Source organism: Centroberyx gerrardi, chromosome 3, assembly GCF_048128805.1.
Source record: "Centroberyx gerrardi isolate f3 chromosome 3, fCenGer3.hap1.cur.20231027, whole genome shotgun sequence".
NCBI lineage: Eukaryota > Metazoa > Chordata > Actinopteri > Beryciformes > Berycidae > Centroberyx > Centroberyx gerrardi.
This window is the reverse complement of record NC_135999.1, coordinates 28,565,299-28,585,487: the sequence shown is the minus strand read 5'-3', so window position 1 is coordinate 28,585,487 and position 20,189 is coordinate 28,565,299. Positions and strand designations below refer to the sequence as shown.

At 40.7% G+C, this 20,189-nt stretch overlaps 1 protein-coding gene across 2 annotated transcripts in view; it reads left to right on the top strand.

Moving 5' to 3' along the window:
* LOC139911381 (uncharacterized) overlaps positions 1–20,189 on the top strand; it is a 29,902-nt gene continuing 9,713 nt past the window's right edge. Inside the window, exons 1-6 of one of the 2 annotated variants that reach the window (XM_078282726.1) lie at positions 1–184; positions 13,366–13,448; positions 14,788–14,868; positions 16,715–16,774; positions 17,379–17,555; positions 17,845–18,449. In XM_078282726.1, coding sequence (XP_078138852.1) covers positions 18,422–18,449 — 28 coding nt within the window. In that variant the 5' untranslated portion in view covers positions 1–184; positions 13,366–13,448; positions 14,788–14,868; ... (1 more) ...; positions 17,379–17,555; positions 17,845–18,421. Of the gene's footprint in view, positions 185–13,365; positions 13,449–14,784; positions 14,869–16,714; positions 16,775–17,378; positions 17,556–17,844; positions 18,450–20,189 lie in introns of both variants that reach the window. The other variant, XM_078282727.1, reaches the window with a different exon arrangement.

The following is a 20,189-nucleotide window of genomic DNA, read 5'->3' as shown; positions in this document are numbered from 1 at the left end:
TGGACCGGAGGCGGAGGAAATCCACGCACACCGGCGAGCTGTCAGCGCCGAGCGAGGCTTGAAACGGACGGCTACAGGCTGATATCGATTATAAATTAATTCACAGTGTGTATCGATAATGCTGGACGGTAAAACCTGATGAAGTTCACCAGAGATATTTGCCGGCTGCTGGGTTTAGGAGGCGGTGAGTAAACTGTCAGCCGGTCGGTGCAACTTTTCATTCCGTGTTACATCAGAAACATTGAAACAAACTGAAAAGATGCATTTCATCTAATAATATGTTCAGAGATATGCTTCAAAATATACAAAAATGCCCCAAAACATAGATATAGAAGACATTTATTCTAAATATGAGTTTGAGTTTATTATATTCTTACTCAGTTAAATAGAAGCAGAAGTTACATAAGAATAAGGGCCTATATAAACAAATACGCAAATAAACATTTCTCTAATTTTTTCCTTTTTTCCTTTTCTCCCCCTTCCTTATTTATTATTATTATTTTATTATTTATATTTTGGACGCTGGAATTACTTAACTTAAAATATATTTCAAATGAATGTTATATACATATAAATATGCATATAAAATGTATATACATTATGCAGAGGGCATTTTTTTATACATTTGAAAGTATATATCTAAACATATTCAGAAGTATAGGCTTATGTGAAATGTTTTTATGTATATATATATATATATGTTGCAGCTTTTATTTGATTTTAAGAAAAAATTATAGTGTGATTACAAGTTTGTATTACATTGAATTTAAGAACACAGTAACTTCCTCCTCTCTCTCTCTCCCTCTCCCTTTTTCTCTATCTATCTCTCTCTAACTCAAACACACACACACACACACACACACACACACACACACACACACACAGGTCAGTGTACATACACGCCAACAGGTGACATGGGAGTTGCACTCTTTGTTTCCACATGTTGGGACTGGGCCAGCAGAGGGACAGAGGGTGTGTGTTAAGAGGCTGTGTGTTAAAACCAAAACATTTGACTAGGAAATGAATGTGCACTAACTCCACAAGAATGCACAGAATCTGGTTCGACCACAACTGCAGGCTTCAGTCTCCGGTCGACCCTTTATGAGAAATAACTACTGTAATCCAGTAATAAATGGTAGAAGGATGCCATGCAGATATCTCAGCAAAACTGTAAGTTAACATAAGAATGACAGTGATTCAGTGGGAGACATTAGATAGGAGAAGTAGGATGAGGTCACTGTTGAGTCACACAGACACACTTTAAAAACTAGCCCTAAACTTTAAGTCCCTATTGGAATTTTATAGTTATAGTTATTATATTATTATAGTTTTCAATGGGAACGACATGACAGATGTAATTTCACAGCCTAAAACCTGCGAAAACTGAACTGCTATATTTGATATCTATTTACTGACAGTAGACCCAGTAAAATGTCACATCACACAGCCCGGTGTCACACAAATTTCGTGAAATAAGCACGATGAAATATGTTTCACCACCATGAAAGGATGACATGAAAGGACTAGAAACAGGAAGTAGTTTGACATTGAAATAGTGGGGATGGGCGGAGACGTTTACCTCTGACGACACAGGTTCAATTCCCAACCCCTTTTCTACTGTGAGGGAAGTTTTAATCTTAAGTGAAAGTTTTTCTTATTTAACCATGACCAAAACTGTAACCCTAACCTTAACCAAAGTTGTTTTACTTGCCTAAACTGAACCGTTAGCGAACCTTTTCATATGCCGAACAGGTGAAAATCATCTGTCCAATTTGTGCTGTTGTCACTTAATCCTTTCATGGTGGAGGATATTCTTCTGTATCTTCACATTATTTGTGTCCACAACACAAAATCTGCGTTTCAAAGTTCGTGGTCACCAGTTAGAGCCTGTGGTGTGAAGGAACTGCGTGGACATGAGCAAACCTCTTCCACCCTGCCAGTCCCACCGGTGGCTCCATCTTTACAAACACATGTTGTGCTGCCGAGCTTTGTTCAATCCCACAGAACTTTACTTTAAAGTCTACTGAAGATCCCAAGGTTTCCAAAGATACCAAACATGTCAGGCTAAGGTACAGAGAAATGTGTATAAATGATGCAAAAGACATCTAGATTTTTTCCATTTCCTGTAAGGGCGCAGCCATAAAAAAATGGCGTCTTGTGTTTGAATATTTGACTCAGTATAAGCAGCTGTAGCTTCAGTGAAGCGTTGGAACAGCAGATATGGATGTGACACTGTCGTACGCTTGTACAACTTTGAAGCTACTTAAGGGAAAATTTAAGGGGAAATTCAGGGTGCAAAGCTAAAACCTTAACCTTCTTACTTTGGATAACGCTAGTCACATTACGATCAATCAACATATTACACCGCTTTGTTGAATGCTCAATTCTGATTGGCCATTGAACGCATTTCACATCTGTTTCACATCTATTTCACGTCTAATCATGTCACTCTGCAGTCAAGAAGTCCAGTAGATTTTGTTGATTTGTAATCGAATTAACTAGCGACACCTTGGCACCGTGGCAAAAAGACGTTGCTCCTTGGTTGCTGCAGACAATCCTGCTGGACTTAATTGTTGGCGGAAACTTGTAAAAAATCATTTAAAATCAATATTTCATGACAAATGGAAGTAACTGTGTAGAGCCGGTCATTATCGCAAAATAAGCCTCAGCAGTGTGACGATCTACTGGGGACACATGGATGATATTTTGCCTGTATTCTCATCATGTTAACAGGCAACTTCACTGATGGGCCAATCTCCTAAAACTCATTGTATTTCTTTAACAAAGTTAAATGTATGAACAATCAGTTATAATGAAGAGAAGACATAGCTGGTTAATGCCGACTCAGCAGCAATCAGCAGCCATGTTAGACAAAACTACTGGAGCAATAAAACATCATCAGTCAAATGAGTTTTGTGTGTATGTGTGTGTGTGTTTCTGTATGTGTGGGTGTGGACTCATGTATGTGTGTGTTTGTTTCTGTTTCTGTGTGTGTGTGTGTGTGTATCTGTCTGTCTAAGGAGGGGCAGATGATAATTACAGTGTACCACAGATGCTCGCTTATTAGCCTTTAGTTTCGTTTTCCTTGAGCTGATTCAGTTAGTGGTAATGAGCATAGAAAGAGGAATGTGTGTGTGTGTGTGTGTGTGTGTGTGTGTGTGTGCGTGTGTGAAAGAAAGAATCAGAAAAAGGGCAGGGCAACCACACCCTTTTTTTAATAGTCATACTATTGTTGCATATGAATAAAATTCAAATCACAGTAGTAGTTCAATCAGTTGGTTTTGTGTGTGTGCATGTGTGTGTGTGTGTGTGTGTGTGCATTGAGAGAGAAAGAAATATAGGCGTGTGTGTGTGTGTGTGTTGAGAAACTTAGAGCGAGGTAGAGATGGAGCTAGTGTGTGCATCAAGGTTTTTATAATTTTTGATCTTTATTAGTTTTAATTGTTATATAGTTTTCAAGTTGTATTTCAGTTTCAGTTTATTATTAGTTAGTTTTCAGCTGTTTTTTTTTTAAAAAATTTTTTTTTACAAATCAATGTTTTAGTTCAGTTTTTGTTTAGTGTCAGTTCCAGTATTTTTTTATTTTTTTATAATGATATAAGTTCTTAACAGGTATTTTGTTTGCCACAGGTATTGAGTAATACAAACAATACAATTATAAATTTGTTTTTTTTTATTTATTAACATGAATTTTTTCAATTAATGTTTAGGAAAATAGCCCCAAATTATTTTTTTTACCCTGCACATAAACAAAAAAAAAACAACTAAAAACATCTAATATTTATTTTTATATAAGTTTACTGACTGCTTTTTAACACCTAGTTTCCATCTTACATTTAGTTTTATTTTACGATAATAACCTTGGTGTGCCTTTGATTTGGAGAGAGAAGTCTGCATGTTTGTGTGTGTGTGTGTGTTTGAGAGGGGGGAGGAAAGTGTGTGTGTGTGTGTGTGTGTGTGTGTGTGTGTGTCCTAACTCTGTCTTCATCTCTCTCCCTCCTCACTCTCTCTGTGTGTTTTGTGACTTTTATCGCTGTAATGAACACACAGCCTCTCTCTGGCCTTGAGACTCCACAGGTGGTTTTCATATCGGACACTGAAACGCGGTTTGTTTTGTTACAACTCACATGACTATTTTTGGCCAAACAACATTCTTCCAGTTGAGTTAAAACAACACACAGTAAGCTTTTTTTTACTGCAATGTCAAACCCAATTGATTGTCCGTATAGACCTGTTGTACATGGCAGTTACATTCATGTTCAATTTAATTGAGCAAGGCTGTTGACATTTTGGGAATTATGCGTGAGCTTACATACAAAATAAATTCCTGCTGTCGTGTGGAAACCTGGCAAATACATTTATTCTCTTTCTTACTTGATGTAAAAATTTCCATGGCTTTTCATCCACTGAGTAAATATTATGAACTTAAGCTTAATGAAACCCACTCAAAACACACTGAATTATGTCAAATTGCATGTTTATCAGAGAAGGCTGTTTTTTCTTCTCTTGAAAAGTTGAGTCTTCAGAGACGTCGTCATATGACAGCAGTGACATTTTAATTTTTTTTAATCAAAAACTGGTTTCAGATTAACGTTGAAGAGCTTGTGTCCCGTTGTGGGCTGGTCAGAATTAAAATGAGAACAGTGTGTGGTGGTAAAAGTGGTGAAATGCTTGTGGAACATCTTTGGCCGTGACACAACAGAGTGAAATCAGCTCTTGTTCGGTCGCTGTACTGAAACGGGGAACAAAATGATCGGATGGTTAGAGATTGCTTTGGAGAGCTGGGTGTAAAAACATGCTATTGCGAAACAAGAGCTTTTACCTTTATTTATCCAGGAAAGTCAATTTAGCATGCATGTTGGTTTCCAGCGTCTTTAACCTCTTGGCTGCTGCCGCCCCGTCTCTCCTCCCAAACCTTTGTCATAAACTCCAGTTCACCTTCAACACAGTCAGGCCTGCGTATGTCTTTTGAAATATTCTGAGACATGACATCTACCCGGAAGGTGTTAAAGCAATACCATGTTTTTGGGAGATCAGCCTGTTCTTCAGCTTACCTGTTAAGTGATATTAATGCAGACACCAGACTCATCCATGTGTCCCCGGTAGATCACTGGCTTCGGCGCTGCATGCTAACGCTTTAGCATTCTCTATGTTGAGTGATAGTAGGCGACTAGCATTATCTCACAGGTGAGAAATGAGAGCTTGTAGCAGCTCTAAAGCGAAATGGTAATTAATCCTAAATGATATGTCTGGCAGTTTTGTGTTGGAGATTGGTAAAATTTACACAAAATATGATATAAAAATGACAGACTGTTTTGGACTATCCAGGACTACTTTCCCTGTTTCTATAGGAAGTGAAGCTGGTGAGCGGTAAGAGACTGTGTGCAGATAAAAATCACTGCACAGCGGATGAATATGTGGTTGCTCATCTGAAATACTCAAATACAAATACAAAAAATAAACCTGGCTACATCAGCTATATTGAGTTAATGCTAATATGTTTTTTAAAATTTATAGGCCATCTAATAAAAAACACTAATAACGGTTTATTACTAAACAAGTCAGTCTTCTTACTTTGGATAGTGTATGCTAAAGTGTTAGCATGAAGCACCGGAGCCAACGATCTACTGGGGACACTTGGATGATTTTGGTGTCTATGTTGTCATCACTTAACAGGTAAGCTAACAACGGATCGATCTCCCAAAAACTCTGCATCCCTTTAATCAGCCAGTCATTACGTGTTGACAGTACTGTAGCAGTGAGCTCACCAGCCCAGTCCTGCAGAAGATTACCACATGGCTTACCCAGGCGTTACTCTGCTGTGTGTTTATTAAGACTGAGCAAGGCAAAGACAGATGTTGGTCATTTTGGATCTTGCTTGTATAGCACCTCGCACTAGCAGGAGCAAGTCTCCGAGTGTCTTAAACAAGCATCCTATTCCCTCACAAACATCCTGCTCCCCTTCCCTCCCCGGCTGCTCCTCCTTTCTGCCTCCGTTCGGTCCCGCTGCGACTCGAGGGAGGCGGCGGCGGCGTGGCCCTAATGCCAAACAGATTCAGTTTCTGCTCATTCCAAAAGTTTCTGTCAGACGGTCTATTCCTGGACGGAGCTCCCTCCCCTCCACTTTCATCTGTCAACATCTTGTGTTCGAGGGAAAAGAATGTTGGCCTTGAGACCAGACACTCAGTCCAGCAACGTTTTATCCTTCATTTATCCAGGGAAGATTTGCTGAACATGCTTGCTGTTTTTCAGCCCCGGCCTGCTGCTCACTCATACGGTCGCACATGTTCGCCCACTGGGAGCTGCCCAGTTCAACCACAGTCCTCTGCTGTTGGCCGCTGAGCAGCTCCACTGGAGCGATTAGAGGTTGAGTGCCTCGCTTAAAGTGATAATCTGCAACATTTTCATATGAATAAATGTCTGTTTTGCTACTCTCTATTGGTGATTGATATAACACAGTAGTGTTTCAGCCTATACTCAGTTCATGAAAGCTTTTGCTTTTGTTGTTCTAAACAACCAGTAGGGCTGCACAGTAATGGAAAAAATTATAATCCTGATTATTTGTCTTGGCTTCAGGAAACAGAATTATTTTATTGCACTTCTGCACCTTAACATATATTTTCACTTTTCACTTCCCAGTGCAGTATTCCTCAAAGTAGCAGCAGCTAGAAAGTTTTGTTTTCACTCTTACTGTTACTTTTATCGTGATCCTAATTTACAAAATTAAAATAATAAATAATTACTACTATTTACTTTGGGCTGCAGCTATAACCTGAAGGCAAACTTGACTCAGAATCTGTACTTGTTTGTTGTGATCTGGTTTAAAACCAAAGTGTCTCCAGATGACAGATTATGATCCGCTGTTAGGAACTAAAACAACGTTATTAGGATTCTCCTCTCTAACGTCGGGCCGATCCGCTCGTGTCCATTTTGCTTGTCACTACTAAAGTTTGTCTGCTGCAGCTCTATCTTAACTTTCTATTTGGTCACATGATGCATTCAAAGGTTGTGATTGGTCAGGTCTAATGGAAATGCTTGATATTCTACACTGGGACTTTCAGAGGAATTGAAACACCGATCCCTGTCAAGTGCAGTGCAGAGACACCACAGCAATGAGCACTTAGCAACAAAGATGCTGCCGACATTAAGAAAAACCCGACTGTAGTTGTTACTCATTCACTTTCCCCACATGCATGTCAAATGCAAAGGAGCAGACTGTTTGAGATCGAACAATTTGTGCTTTTGTTTAAGGACACTCATGGTCTTCTTTGGCTTTTGATGGCAGCAGGATTGATTAAGACTTAACAGTTAAGGTAAAGACGCGGTCACACGCCAGAGACTTTTTGGCTGGCAATTTACAGCTCAAGTGCCCTCAAGGCTAGAGATTTCATCCCTCGAGAACAGTGAGTTTCATAGAGCTTCCTGGCTGCAGCTGGCTGATAGCGGAGACCTTGTCAGCAGGTCAAGGGAGGATATACTGAGGACAGCTTCGCTTTTTTAGTTCGAGAAACGCCATCGCTCCACGGGCTTTTCCGGTCGTTCTCCTTCACTCAAGATCTCAAGAGAGCTTTTCCTTTGGCAAATTTCATGAAATGCAGTCGTCGTCCAGCCTGCTGCCTGGCCGAACTGCAGACCTGGGAACTCGATCCCTAACACTGACTGCTTCTGGTATCGCTGTGAAATAAGACAAACTCTTCTGAGGGAGGGAGAATGTACGATTCCCTCCAGCCTGTTCTGAAGGCAGTTGCTTCTTTCTGCCCTGTGTTTGAGGCAGCGCTTTGTGTTGCAGTAATTAAATTTCACTTCATTGTCTGTCATCTCAAAAACTTTATTTTCTGCACAGCTCTTTTAACATGACTTCAGACTTTATTTTTTGAATTTGTGACAAAGTGGGCCACACCGACTAAAACAAAACGTCAATCTCTGCATCGGAGAAATTGTTTTTTTACACTTTTAGATTCTTGCAGCTCCATTCTGGTGCTCGGGTGAATGCAAATTTCCTTTTGATAGGGCAAGAGTCGCCAAATAGCTCATAAATGTGGGCGTGTCGTATGTAAATGGCTGGTTGTTTGCACATGGTCTTCAATCAAGAGCTGCTTCTGCATTATCAGTCTATAATGTAATCAGTGCTCATTGTTGTGTGGTGAGAAAGTTTCATGAATCAGGCATTAGCTCACTAATCAAGTGGCCCAACCTCTGTTATGAATCGTAGGCGGTGGTCGTTCTGTTTAGCAAAATTAAATTAAAAGGAAGCTCAATTACTTTATACATCAACTGTTGCTCTTATATTTTTAAAGGTCCCATATGGTGTAAAACAGGATTCCCCTTGCCTCTGTGATGATAAAGGAGTTGGATGGTCTATCTAAACATGGTGAAAGTATCAAAACGCACGGTCGCCAACTAAATCCACACAATCCATATTAGAAAAGCGAGCCTCTAAACGAGCCGTTTGGACTTCCGTAACTTTGTGGCGTCACAAAGGTTTGCTCATTAGCATTTTTGTAAGAAATAATAGACTAACAAAGTGTTTTTTTCAAAGCGGTTGAGCGGTCGTCGTCGTTTATTACCGGAGAGTTTTCCCTACCTGTAGCCGCCGGGCCGCGGTGTCTCACATTTCACTCTTGAAACGGTCAGCCAATCAGAACAGAGGGGTCGTTAATATTAATGAGCCTTAAAGACACGGCGACAGAAACAGCCTGTTCTTGGTAAGGCTCAGAGAGATGCTGGAAAATGAACGTGTCAAAATGGATTGAGAGTGTTTTTGGTACATGACACCACACACACAGCTTTGAATGGACCTCAAGACACAAAATAAAACTCTGGAAAGTGGAGAATATGGGAATTTTAAAGAGTGGTTGTTAACTTGCTGTCCTATTGTTCCAAAATGAACCTTCGAGCGTTTGTGTAGTCTGTTCATTTGCATTTGACTTTTTGAAAATAGATATACTATTCCCACTATGTCTTCCTTCATGCATTCTGTCACTTTCATGTCTTCATCATCAACTTGACTTGCCTGGAAAAAGAGGAAAGCTAGAAAGGGGGAAAAAAAAGACAAAAAAACAGAGAAAACTTGAGCAAGAGAAAGGAAAAAAGAGATAAAATAGAGCAGAGACAGAGACGTCTTCATGGCAGACAGAGAAGAAGACAGGCAGAAGTTGACCTCAACCAGGAAGCCTGGCTAGTATTGCCATTATTTAAATCACTCATGGCATTTTGCATGTTGTGTTTTGTTTTCTCCGCCTGTGTCAAACACCATCGAAGCCCGTCTACAACCTGCTGATGCCACAGTTTACCTGGCTGTGCTGCACGTTTCACCCACCTGTGTCGGTATTAAATGTTTTCCCAGGCCAGGTGTGTGTGTGTGTGTGTGTGTGTGTGAGAATGAGGCTTGTGTTGTGCAGATATCCTATCAGGCTGTCCTCCCTCCTTCCTCCTGGCCTTTTGGTTGAGGACACACAGGTGAAGAACGCAGCTGGGAGGACGGAAAGAGAGAGGAGGGAAGGATTTTCTTTCTGCTTCCACCTCTCTCTCTCGAATACGCTGAGTGTACAAAACCTCGGGAACTCCTTCCCAATATTGAGTTTCACAGAGTTTAGTGCGATCCGTGTCTCACTCCTTAATCTGCATTTTCCCACAGCTCCATCTCCCCTTCATGACTGAAGTAGATTAGGTTATAAGGGGTCGTATAGCTTTCACCCGGATTCGCCTCGTCAGTCTAGTTCATGGAAAGTTCATGGAAAGAGAAGGCGGTCCTGATATTTAACTCCTTAAAGTTATATTATAAAGCAAATTCCCGTTACAAATGTGCATTATGTATATTGCAATGACTTCAGGAGATAGGAGGCATTCAATTCTGATCATTTCACATACTGAACACTCAGTAGTTTAAAGGGAAACCAAAAATATAGTTGAAGGTAAATCATCAGCTTTAGCAAAGAGAATGGTCATTAGTTCAGTGAAAATGACCACCAGCCAAATGCTGGTAAATGAGCTGTGTTTTGGTTGAAGTGTGTCGACTCAACCAGCTACTTTGGCAGCTAACCAGCCATCATTTGGGAGTTTACTGTTTTCTGTATACAATAGAGTTGGCTGGTTGAAACACTCAAGTCCCAAGTGAGTTTTCGGGCGAAGCCTCTTGAGAGATTTTAATTTTGTCCTTTTTCAATACGTGGAAATGTTAAATTATTTCAGTCATTGTTGTTTCGATGTCATGGTGTCACATTTCACCCAGTAGCCTTCCTGTAAAAAAAGGGCTGATGACACTTGATACTTTCTATCAATGAAATCAACACTGTGTGAGTGTACTTCTGTGTGTGTGTGTGTGTGTGTGTGTGTGTGTGTGTGTGTGGTGGATGTGTGTTGACTGTTCTCCTGGACACAAGTGGTGAATTTAATAAGAGAGAAATGGAAAAGCTGTTTTTTCTTGGTGAGTATAAAGTGCTGATGAAGTTTCTTGTTTAATGAAATGAACTTGCTCCTTTCACTTTCTGGCTGCATGCTCACTTTGTGCTCTGCTGTGTGTTCTCGGTCTGTTCTTGATGCTGCTTTTTTGGCCAGGTCATCATTGGAAAAAGATTCTTAATCTCAGTGGGGCTAACCTGGTTAAATAAAGGTTAAAATGAATAAGACAGAGAGAGAGAGGGGCAGAGAGAGAGAGAGAGAGAGAGAGAGAGAGAGAGAAATGTTCCTCTCTGGAATATTTCTGGAATGCTTCCGGCTACCTGAGCTCTATTCCTGTCCTGAGGCTCGGCGATATTTCTGGCGTGGTGACCCTGTGTGTGGGGAAGGGAGGAGGACCCCCCCCTCAACCTTGAGTCTTATTTGTGTGTGTGTGTGTGTGTGTGTGTGTGTGTGTGTGTGTGTATGTGTGATCGTATACTGTATGTGCTGTTAACTGTTGTAATACCCTATGCAACGGTTCACAACAAGTGTGAAAAGCTTTCACTTTAATAAGGAAAGATTGTCAACTAGCTCAATGTTTACCAAGAGCTGGCATAGCAACCAATAAACCATGGCTTGCCGTGCATTATGGGAATTATCAGCACGGCTATAACACATCTCTGTCCAATCAGATTGCGTGGCTGAAACCTGTACAACTCATTAAACAGAATTATTACATTTACCTCATTAATATTCAACTCAGTTGCTATTTTTGATGCACTGTTAATCTCAAAGGGGGGAATTATTGTTTTTGGCCAGTGGCTTAGTTTTGCAAACTGATTGAAATGTTATCATGTAAAAACGAACATAAATTAGTCAATCAGCTGTTCACAGTGACTCTCTGGCGGGTTACATCACCTGAAAGCCTTCTGTAGATCTGACAAATATTTTTGTGATGATAATGGATGACAGAAAAGTAAATAACAAATGTTTTGTTGAAGGTGGATGCCCTGCTGCCTGAATCGTTAGCTCACACCCACTCTCTCCCTCTATTTGCATCATCCAGTCACAAGCTGCCACGGGATTATCTGTATCATTTTGCATGGATAATAATGTGCGAGACAGGCATTGGGAGTCACCGCACACACACACACACACACACACACACACACACACACACACACGCACACACAAAGCTATGATGAGAGGGATGAGAATCACAAAATGCATGTAAGGCTTTAGGCGACGTCTTAGAAGTTTCATTCTAAAATGGGATATCAACCATTTGAAAAAAATTATGTGTACTCTAAATTATACTCTAAAATTATTGCTGGCATTATTGCTGGATTTTCTAGTTATGAGTCATGTTAAAACTGTTTTGTCCCTGAGGATAGAATCATCTGTGTTTTTGAAGTACTGATGAATACATTTCACAAATGGATACCGCGTTTTGGAATGAAACCCTTAATTTCCAAGCAATTAATAACTAAGCACACCTGAGATTTTTGTCTCAATAAAGTGTGCTGCTCTGAAATCTGGATCATTTCCTCATTTAGTTCACATTTTTTTTGGCCAGCTGAGAACAATGCCATTCAAATTCAGGTGGCACCGAATAACGGCACAGAGACGCCTGAAAATGTGGTGCGGTTCATTGGGAGCGTGAATGTAAGCTGAACCAAAATACAGGAAATGACCCCAAAATGCAAGGGTTCATGGGTATAAGGAGACGGATGTTGACATCTGATAGCCAGCAGTTCCTCAGCAGAACAAAATAAACCGAGGGCAAACCGCAGTCTGGACTGATGCTCATTAGGGATGGGAAAATTCAATATATCGCAATAAGAAATTGTGACAATAGGTATCGTGGGGCAGAAAAATGAATTGTGATATTAGCTCCATTTTATTCTGCTGTAGTAATCACAAATGAGACTCTTGACCATCACAGTTTCACAAGCTCTCCATCCAAATTATATTATTGTCACTTTGTAATGACATTTTTAAATTGTTGTTTACATTCTAGTGAGCCAATGCCATCGCTAGAAAGATTTGTGGCTCAGAAATAAACATAAATCTCAGTCAGACTTTGTTGTCACTGAACTTTAATTTGTTACGTCAAATCGTGAACTCCATATCGAGTATGGAATCGTATCGTGAAATAAGCATATTGTCCCATCCCTAATGCTCATATTCAGCTATTTCTTCATGTGATCTTTTGGTATGAACACCAGAGAAGGGAAATTACAGCAAAGACACAAGTCCATGCATGTTTAGCTAAAGTTATAGGGACTTGAATCAGATTCGGTTTGACTCAGAACTGGACTGGTTTTGACCCACCAACCAAAATCTCTAATTTCGCAGCATGACAGATCACCAAAACTCTCCAAAACTGTCCAATAAACGAGTTACTTGTGAGTCCAACTGACTTTTGTTTACAAGCCCAGTTTTGGGAACTGAAACCAGCTTTCATGTGTATCAGCCTGCCACACGTCAAAGTATGCCAGACTCTAGGAATGTGGGTGGCAGGGATCCGGAGGCCCAGTGGTTAGGTAGGCTGTCCTGCAACCGAAAAGATCACAGGTTTGATTTCCGCAAAGAGCCAGCGTTGTTTGCATCAGCCGTCGGACGTCCTGTCCAAGACTCCTTGAGCCAGACATTACAACACTCCTACTTGCTCGCTCATTTTCAGTCACTCTGGATGACGGCGCCAGATAAATGTCTAAAATGTTAATGTGTGTAGACCTGTACGAACCTGTGAGGGAGCTGAGCGGACAAACACAAACACTTTCATTTTTCATTTGTAATCACGGTGCATTCAAATTGTCAGAGAAACTGTCAGCAGATATAAGAGAGGTGTATCTTTCCATGTAGTGTCTTATCGCTCTAATGGCATTACAGGAAAATCCAAATGCAATGCAGTATGTATAATATGCCTGTTAAATGTATGTGTGTGTGTGTGTGTGTGTGTGTGTGTGTGTGTGTGTCTAGATGGCCCAGGTGAGGAGGAGATGGAGGTCCGGGGCGAGGCTCCTGGCCAGACAGGCAGAGGAAAAGACAACTGCATTTCACAGGTAGATACACACAGGGCAAAGAAACTTAACTGTAAATTACTATAGAAACACAGAAATGTAACCATAGATCACTGTTTACTCAGTTATAGAAACATAGAAACGTAACCATAGATCACTGTTTACTCAGTTATAGAAACATAGAAACGTAACCATAGATCACTGTTTACTCAGTTATAGAAACATAGAAACGTAACCATAGATCACTGTTTACTCAGTTATAGAAACATAGAAACGTAACCATAGATCACTGTTTACTCAGTTATAGAAACATAGAAACGTAACCATAGATCACTGTTTACTCAGTTATAGAAACATAGAAACGTAACCATAGATCACTGTTTACTCAATTATAGAAACATAGAAACGTAACCATAGATCACTGTTTACTCAGTTATAGAAACATAGAAACGTAACCATAGATCACTGTTTACTCAGTTATAGAAACATAGAAACGTAACCATAGATCACTGTTTACTCAATTATAGAAACATAGAAACGTAACCATAGATCACTGTTTACTCAGTTATAGAAACATAGAAACGTAACCATAGATCACTGTTTACTCAGTTATAGAAACATAGAAACGTAACCATAGATCACTGTTTACTCAGTTATAGAAACATAGAAGCATAACCATAGATCACTGTTTACTCAGTTATAGAAACATAGAAACATAACCATAGATCACTGTTTACTCAGTTATAGAAACATAGAAGCATAACCATAGATCACTGTGTACTCAATTATAGAAACATAGAAACGTAACCATAGATCACTGTGTACTCAATTATAGAAACATAGAAACATAACCATAATTCACTGTGTACTCAATCAAAGAAACATAGAAACGTAACCATAGATCACTGTGTGCTTAGTTACAGAAACATAGAAACGTAACCATAGACCACTGTTTACTCAGTTATAGAAACAACACTGTACACTACTGTATTTCCAGCCATGGGAAAATAACTGTAGATTATTACCTAAACACATAACATAACTGTAGATTACAGTATTTTTAATCATAAAAATAACTAGAATACTGTTACCTATAGAAACAGAACTGTGGATTACTGTAGAAACATATTATCATGCCTGTAGATTACTGTAGAAATATAGAAATGTAACTCTAGATTACTGTCTAAACAGTGTATAACTGTAGATTAATTTATTCTCAGTTATAGAAACAAAACTGTAGCTCTTATGGAAAAAAAAATCATGCCAGTGTTAGTCTTTATTTTAAAGCCTGTAAAGCCTTCTATCAGTTGTCTACAGTTGTCTGGATTGTGTGTGTGTGTGTGTGTGTGTGTGTGTGTGTGTGTGTGACTGTATTGAGCAGGACATGCTGAGCGGGGAGGAGGGTTTGAGTGATGAGGAGCGAACAAGACGGAGAGCAGAAAGGAGGAGAGCCAAGAGGAAAGTGAGTCTCCTGTGAAACCTCAGTCCTGCAGGGCTGCAGATCCAGTCATTCCTGGGTCAAAAAGGCTCCAAAATGTAGTTTGCTTTGCGATGGGTGGAGTGTGTGTGAGTGTATAGTGTATCTCACTTTTATCAGCGAGACATTGCCTGTCCTTCAAGTCTCCATCTAGTACTTGGTTCTATCTTGTTTATTTTGAGAAAGGTATGCAGTCAGAAATGTCGACTGAATGCCGACTTTATCATTCCACATCTACATTTTTGGGATTCAGCTGATGCTCTTATCCAGAGCAAACTACAGTGAATGCAACAGTATAGTAGAGTGAGATTAAATCCCTACATCACCAACATCGCTATTGGTTTCTTCTAATTTAAAGGATAAGGCCGGTGTTTTTTAATGCATTGCTTACCGTCAACAAATCCTATGAAAATAACAAAATCAGCAATGATTTTGTTTTGCCAGCAAATCTCGTCCATGTAGCCGGTGTCCAATAAAGCCTCATGTCTCAGCAGCCATAGAACTCCATTGCATTAAAAAAACGATTAAAAACACGTCAAAGAGCCATGCTGCTGCTCTGGGCAACATATTTCATCATCACGATGCACCGGGCCGGCCGACTTTTTCCTCAAACAACTTAATAAGCCAGCTGTAAACACTTTGTGATCTCAGGAAAGTAGTTCCGTAGCACCGAAAATAGTCCCCGGCGTAATGAAGAATTTGTTCCCGTTTGAATTTGATTTGGTAATAACTACAATAGCCTGACTTTTTGTGGTAACAGTTAACGATTTTTAAAATGTAAACTATGTCTTTGTGAGCTGTATTTAAAGGTTTTTAGCTTACAATTGGAGCCATTGACTTCCGGGTTGACGGCTAAAAACGGTACGTGGGAAGTCGAAAAGTAACGGGAGTAGAGCAAACGCATTGTTGATTTTGTTATTTTCATAGGATTTGTTGACGGTAAGCAATGCATTAAAAAACACCGGCCTTATCCTTTAAGCCGCTTTGCTTCCGTTGTACATTGCTCTGGAAAAGAACGTCAGCTCAATGCTCAAAATGCAAATGTAAATTGATATGGATGCAAACAAATATGTTCCCCATGTTGCAACTCACATTTTCCATGGGTCATTGTGCATTCTGCTGACTCACCTCTCCACACCTGTACCACACCTGTTAACCCAACTGCCACCAAACCTGTTTCCGCACCTGTTTCCACATCTGTCTCCACATCTGTCTCCACCTGTCTCCACACCTATTTCCACATCTATCTCCACATCTGTCTCCACATCTGTCTCCACATCTGTCTCCACCTGTCTCCACACCTGTTTCCATATCTGTCTCCACATCTGTCTCCACATCTGTCTCCACATCTGTCTCCACATCTGTCTCCACCTGTCTCCACACCTATTTCCACATCTATCTCCACATCTATCTCCACATCTATCTCCACATCTGTCTCCACATCTGTCTCCACATCTGTCTCCACATCTGTCTCCACATCTGTCTCCACACCTGTTTCCACATCTGTCTCCACATCTGTCTCCACATCTGTCTCCACATCTGTCTCCACCTGTCTCCACACCTGTTTCCACATCTGTCTCCACATCTGTCTCCACATCTGTCTCCACACCTATTTCCACATCTGTCTCCATATCTGTCTCCACCTGTCTCCACATCTGTCCCCACACCTGTTTCCACATCTGTCTCCACTCCTGTCTCCACACCTGTTGCCACATCTGTCTCCACACCTGTTGCCACATCTGTCTCCACACCTGTTTCCACACCTGTTACCTCACCTGTCCATTCCTCTCCACACCATCCCACAGCTACCATCTCCATGCTTTCCTTTCAGAGACAGAAAGAACGAAAGAAACTGGAGAGAGAGGAGAGGATGGAGGATTCTCCGGAGCAGGTGAGATGAGGTTTTAAAAAACATCTGCCTTTTCCCCTTGGCTCTCAGTTCTTTATTCATGGCACGGAAATTTTGACTACATCTCTCTACATCTCTGACCTTTGCACTCCTTTCTATTGATTGCTTGTAATGTTGGTGATCAGGAAGAGGAAAGCTTATTCTGTTGCATGCACTGTAAGTCGCTGAAAGAGGGTCAGCTAAATGCTAATAGATGATGAAATTAACCTAACCCTTGCTAAATGCAACATATATGTACAACACTTTTCAGACAGCACACGTGTTGGTAATCGCTTTATAAAAGTCTTGTACATGTTATATCACCATTAAACTAATACTCCCAGTAATACACTCCTGATTATTACGGCTATAATAGCGCATGTAATAAGAAAATAGAAAAGAAGTGTGGGCTACACATGAAATAAAATATCCTGGCAGTGATTGGTTGTGATGTTTTTAATGCAATGCTGAACATCCCATTCTGGAACAATATTCTTCACATTTCTTTTTCGCTCTTGTGTTAGATTAGGACTTCCTGAACGCTAGCTAGAATATGTGACCTCATGCTGTCATGCATTGTAACAAGCTGTGCTTTTACCTTCAACAGGGGGAAGAGGAGGAGGGTGGAGCAGTGTCGGAGAGCGACAGCGAGGAGGAAGGTAAAGAGGAGGAGGCGAGGACAGTGGTTCGTCCCAGAAACAAACAGACCCCTGACTCGGCCCCTGCTCTGGTGACCACAGGGAACAAGAGCAACCGCCCGCCGCCCCACAGGACCTCGGAGGAGGTAGGTGGAGGCGAGGCTGGTGTACAGGTGCAGCCACGTGTCCTGTTGAAGTGTCCATGAAAAGACACTGCTCACTCACTGCAAGTCACTCTGCATAAAAGTGACCCACCAGGAATATGCTGATTGAAGTCAAAGACAAAGATGATTCTGTCCTCCAAAACATAACTAAGGCTTTAAGATGACTCAACAGTAAAAGTAACCCATGAGTAGGAGTAGGTGGTGATTTTTTCATTTCTCATTTTGTGAGTCTTTTGTAATTTAAAGTGTTTTGTGTTACTTCCTGGTTTAGGAGCCGGAGTGGGATGTGAGCAGTGCGTTTGTGGCCAACGCTGCCAGCCACATCCGACCGAAAGGCCTGAAGACCAGAGCGGGACCAAGCTCCAGAGAGAACAAGGAGAATGAGGCCAGGACACACACACACACACACACACACACACACACACACTGTAGCGCAACACCTTGTTCACCAAGACTAACATGTAAATGGCTCTGAACTTTACTTCCACCTCTGAACTTTGGTCCGACTGTTTAACGATCCGTCAGAATGTGCAGAGCCATGTATGCAGGGGACAGAACACAGAATAATATTACAGCTTCACAAATGCTAAGATTTGCTTGCTTTTCTCCATTTCATATCATTATAAAATGAATACCTTGGGGGTTTTTTTTGGCTGTTGGCCATTTTAAGACATCACTTTGGGTTCTGGTAACTTGTGATGGGCATTTGTCATTATTTTTGACATTTTATAGACTAAATGATTAAGTGATTAATGGGAAAAAAACAAATGAACGATAATGAAAATCGTTAGTTGCAGCCCTACTGATGATGCCGTGCCCTGTTGTTGCAGGTGGAGAGCTCAGATCCAATGAAGAGGAGGGGAGCGTCTCTGACAGGTGAGTCTGCTGACTGAGAGGAGAGGAGGGTAGCGGTGTTAAGGAAAGCATGAAGAATGGAATACAGTAGCATGGAGCCGTGGAGTGGCTGCAGGAGAAAATCATATTTAACAAGTCGAGGGCACAAGATGGCGTTACGTGTCCATGAGATAGACCTCCAGCTCTTGTATTGATTAAGTTGAGTGCACAATATGCATATCGTTCCCTCGTTTTGGTTAATTCATGCCCTCACTTGCACTATTTTGTGCTCACATTTTCATAATTTGTGTGCATTATTCAAAGCTTGTGCCAAACTGACATGTGCCCACAATTTAATAAAACCTGCATACGTTGGCATAAATAGTTATATTCACATGATTGCAGTGATTTATTTAGTTTAATTAGCCAGCTATTATGTTGAATAGAGACGTGTTTAGTTTAATCAGGCTTTTGATAAGGTATAATGGATAGAGATTTGTTAAACAAGTTTTACTTAAGGTAAAAAAACTCAGATTGAGTTATCATACATATCATACTAAAAGCAAATAGGGCTTCTGGGTAATCGTGATTTAATGAGAAAAACACGCCAGTCAAGCCAGCAGGGCCAGTCAGACTTAGCTTAGCCTCAGCAGATACAATGTGGATCTGTGTACTGCGGAGTTGGCCGGGTGAAGGGGTGTAACTTTTTATCGTGTGTGACTTAAGGTGCAGTGTAGTGTGTAACTTAATGTTCTGAATAGAAAGGAATATTGATGGTGTGTGTACTGTAAAGCAGTGTTGTTGGCAACAAGGTGCCGGTGACAGCAGTGTAGTGGACTTGGCTCTGCTGAGTCTAGGCAAACAGGCGGGTGTTTCTGTTTCTGGGACGCTGGAATACACTGTTCAGGTGAGGTGAGGTGTCATGGGCCTAATTCAGCGAAACATGGGTGAAGGAGGGTGCCCACCTGATAACCACAATGATTTGCCTACACTCACTCACCCTGAAGCTAGAGTAGTTAGCTGGTGAATGTTGCTGCCTGTTTTTTTATGATTCTGTAGATTTATGACGGTGTAGCCTGATGTTTTCTATGGTACTCATTTGAATAGTAGTATATCATTCTGTTAAACTCTGAAATTGGGCCTCTATATGAGTGCTCACCTTGTATTATGGCACAAGGGATAGTGACATCATATGCTGTGAAGACATTTCCTACTGACAGCACTTCTAATGCAAGGTGTTACTATTGTTAGTGAGGAACTATTGGCAAAGATATTGAGAGGTAAGGGACGACACCGTTGTCAAAATACAGAGTGGGGAGATGTTCTAGACTTTATAAAGGATATGTATCGTGTGCAAGTTAATACTTCTTTATCATTCAGTACATACAGAAAAAACATGAATTTCCCATGTGATAACATGTTTTCCACATGTGTACACGTGTGAAAAAACATGATCTCACATGTAATCATGTTATCACGTTATAACATGTGGAGCACCTGAAAATGTTCCAAAACCACACATTCCCATGTGCAAAGCACATGTGTTATGTTCCACTTATTGCCCATGTAATGTTATGTGTTTCACATGGGATTTTTCCACATGTGAAAATCATGTGGTTTTTCTGTAAGGCACCTCCCAACTCCATACAGAAGAATGTTGGATGTTGAATAGCTATCTCTCTCTCTCTCTCTCTCTCTCTCCCTCTCTCTCTCTCTCTCTCTCTCTCTCTCTCTCTCTCTCTCTCTCTCTCTGTGTGTGTGTGTGTGTGTGTGTACGCTCCA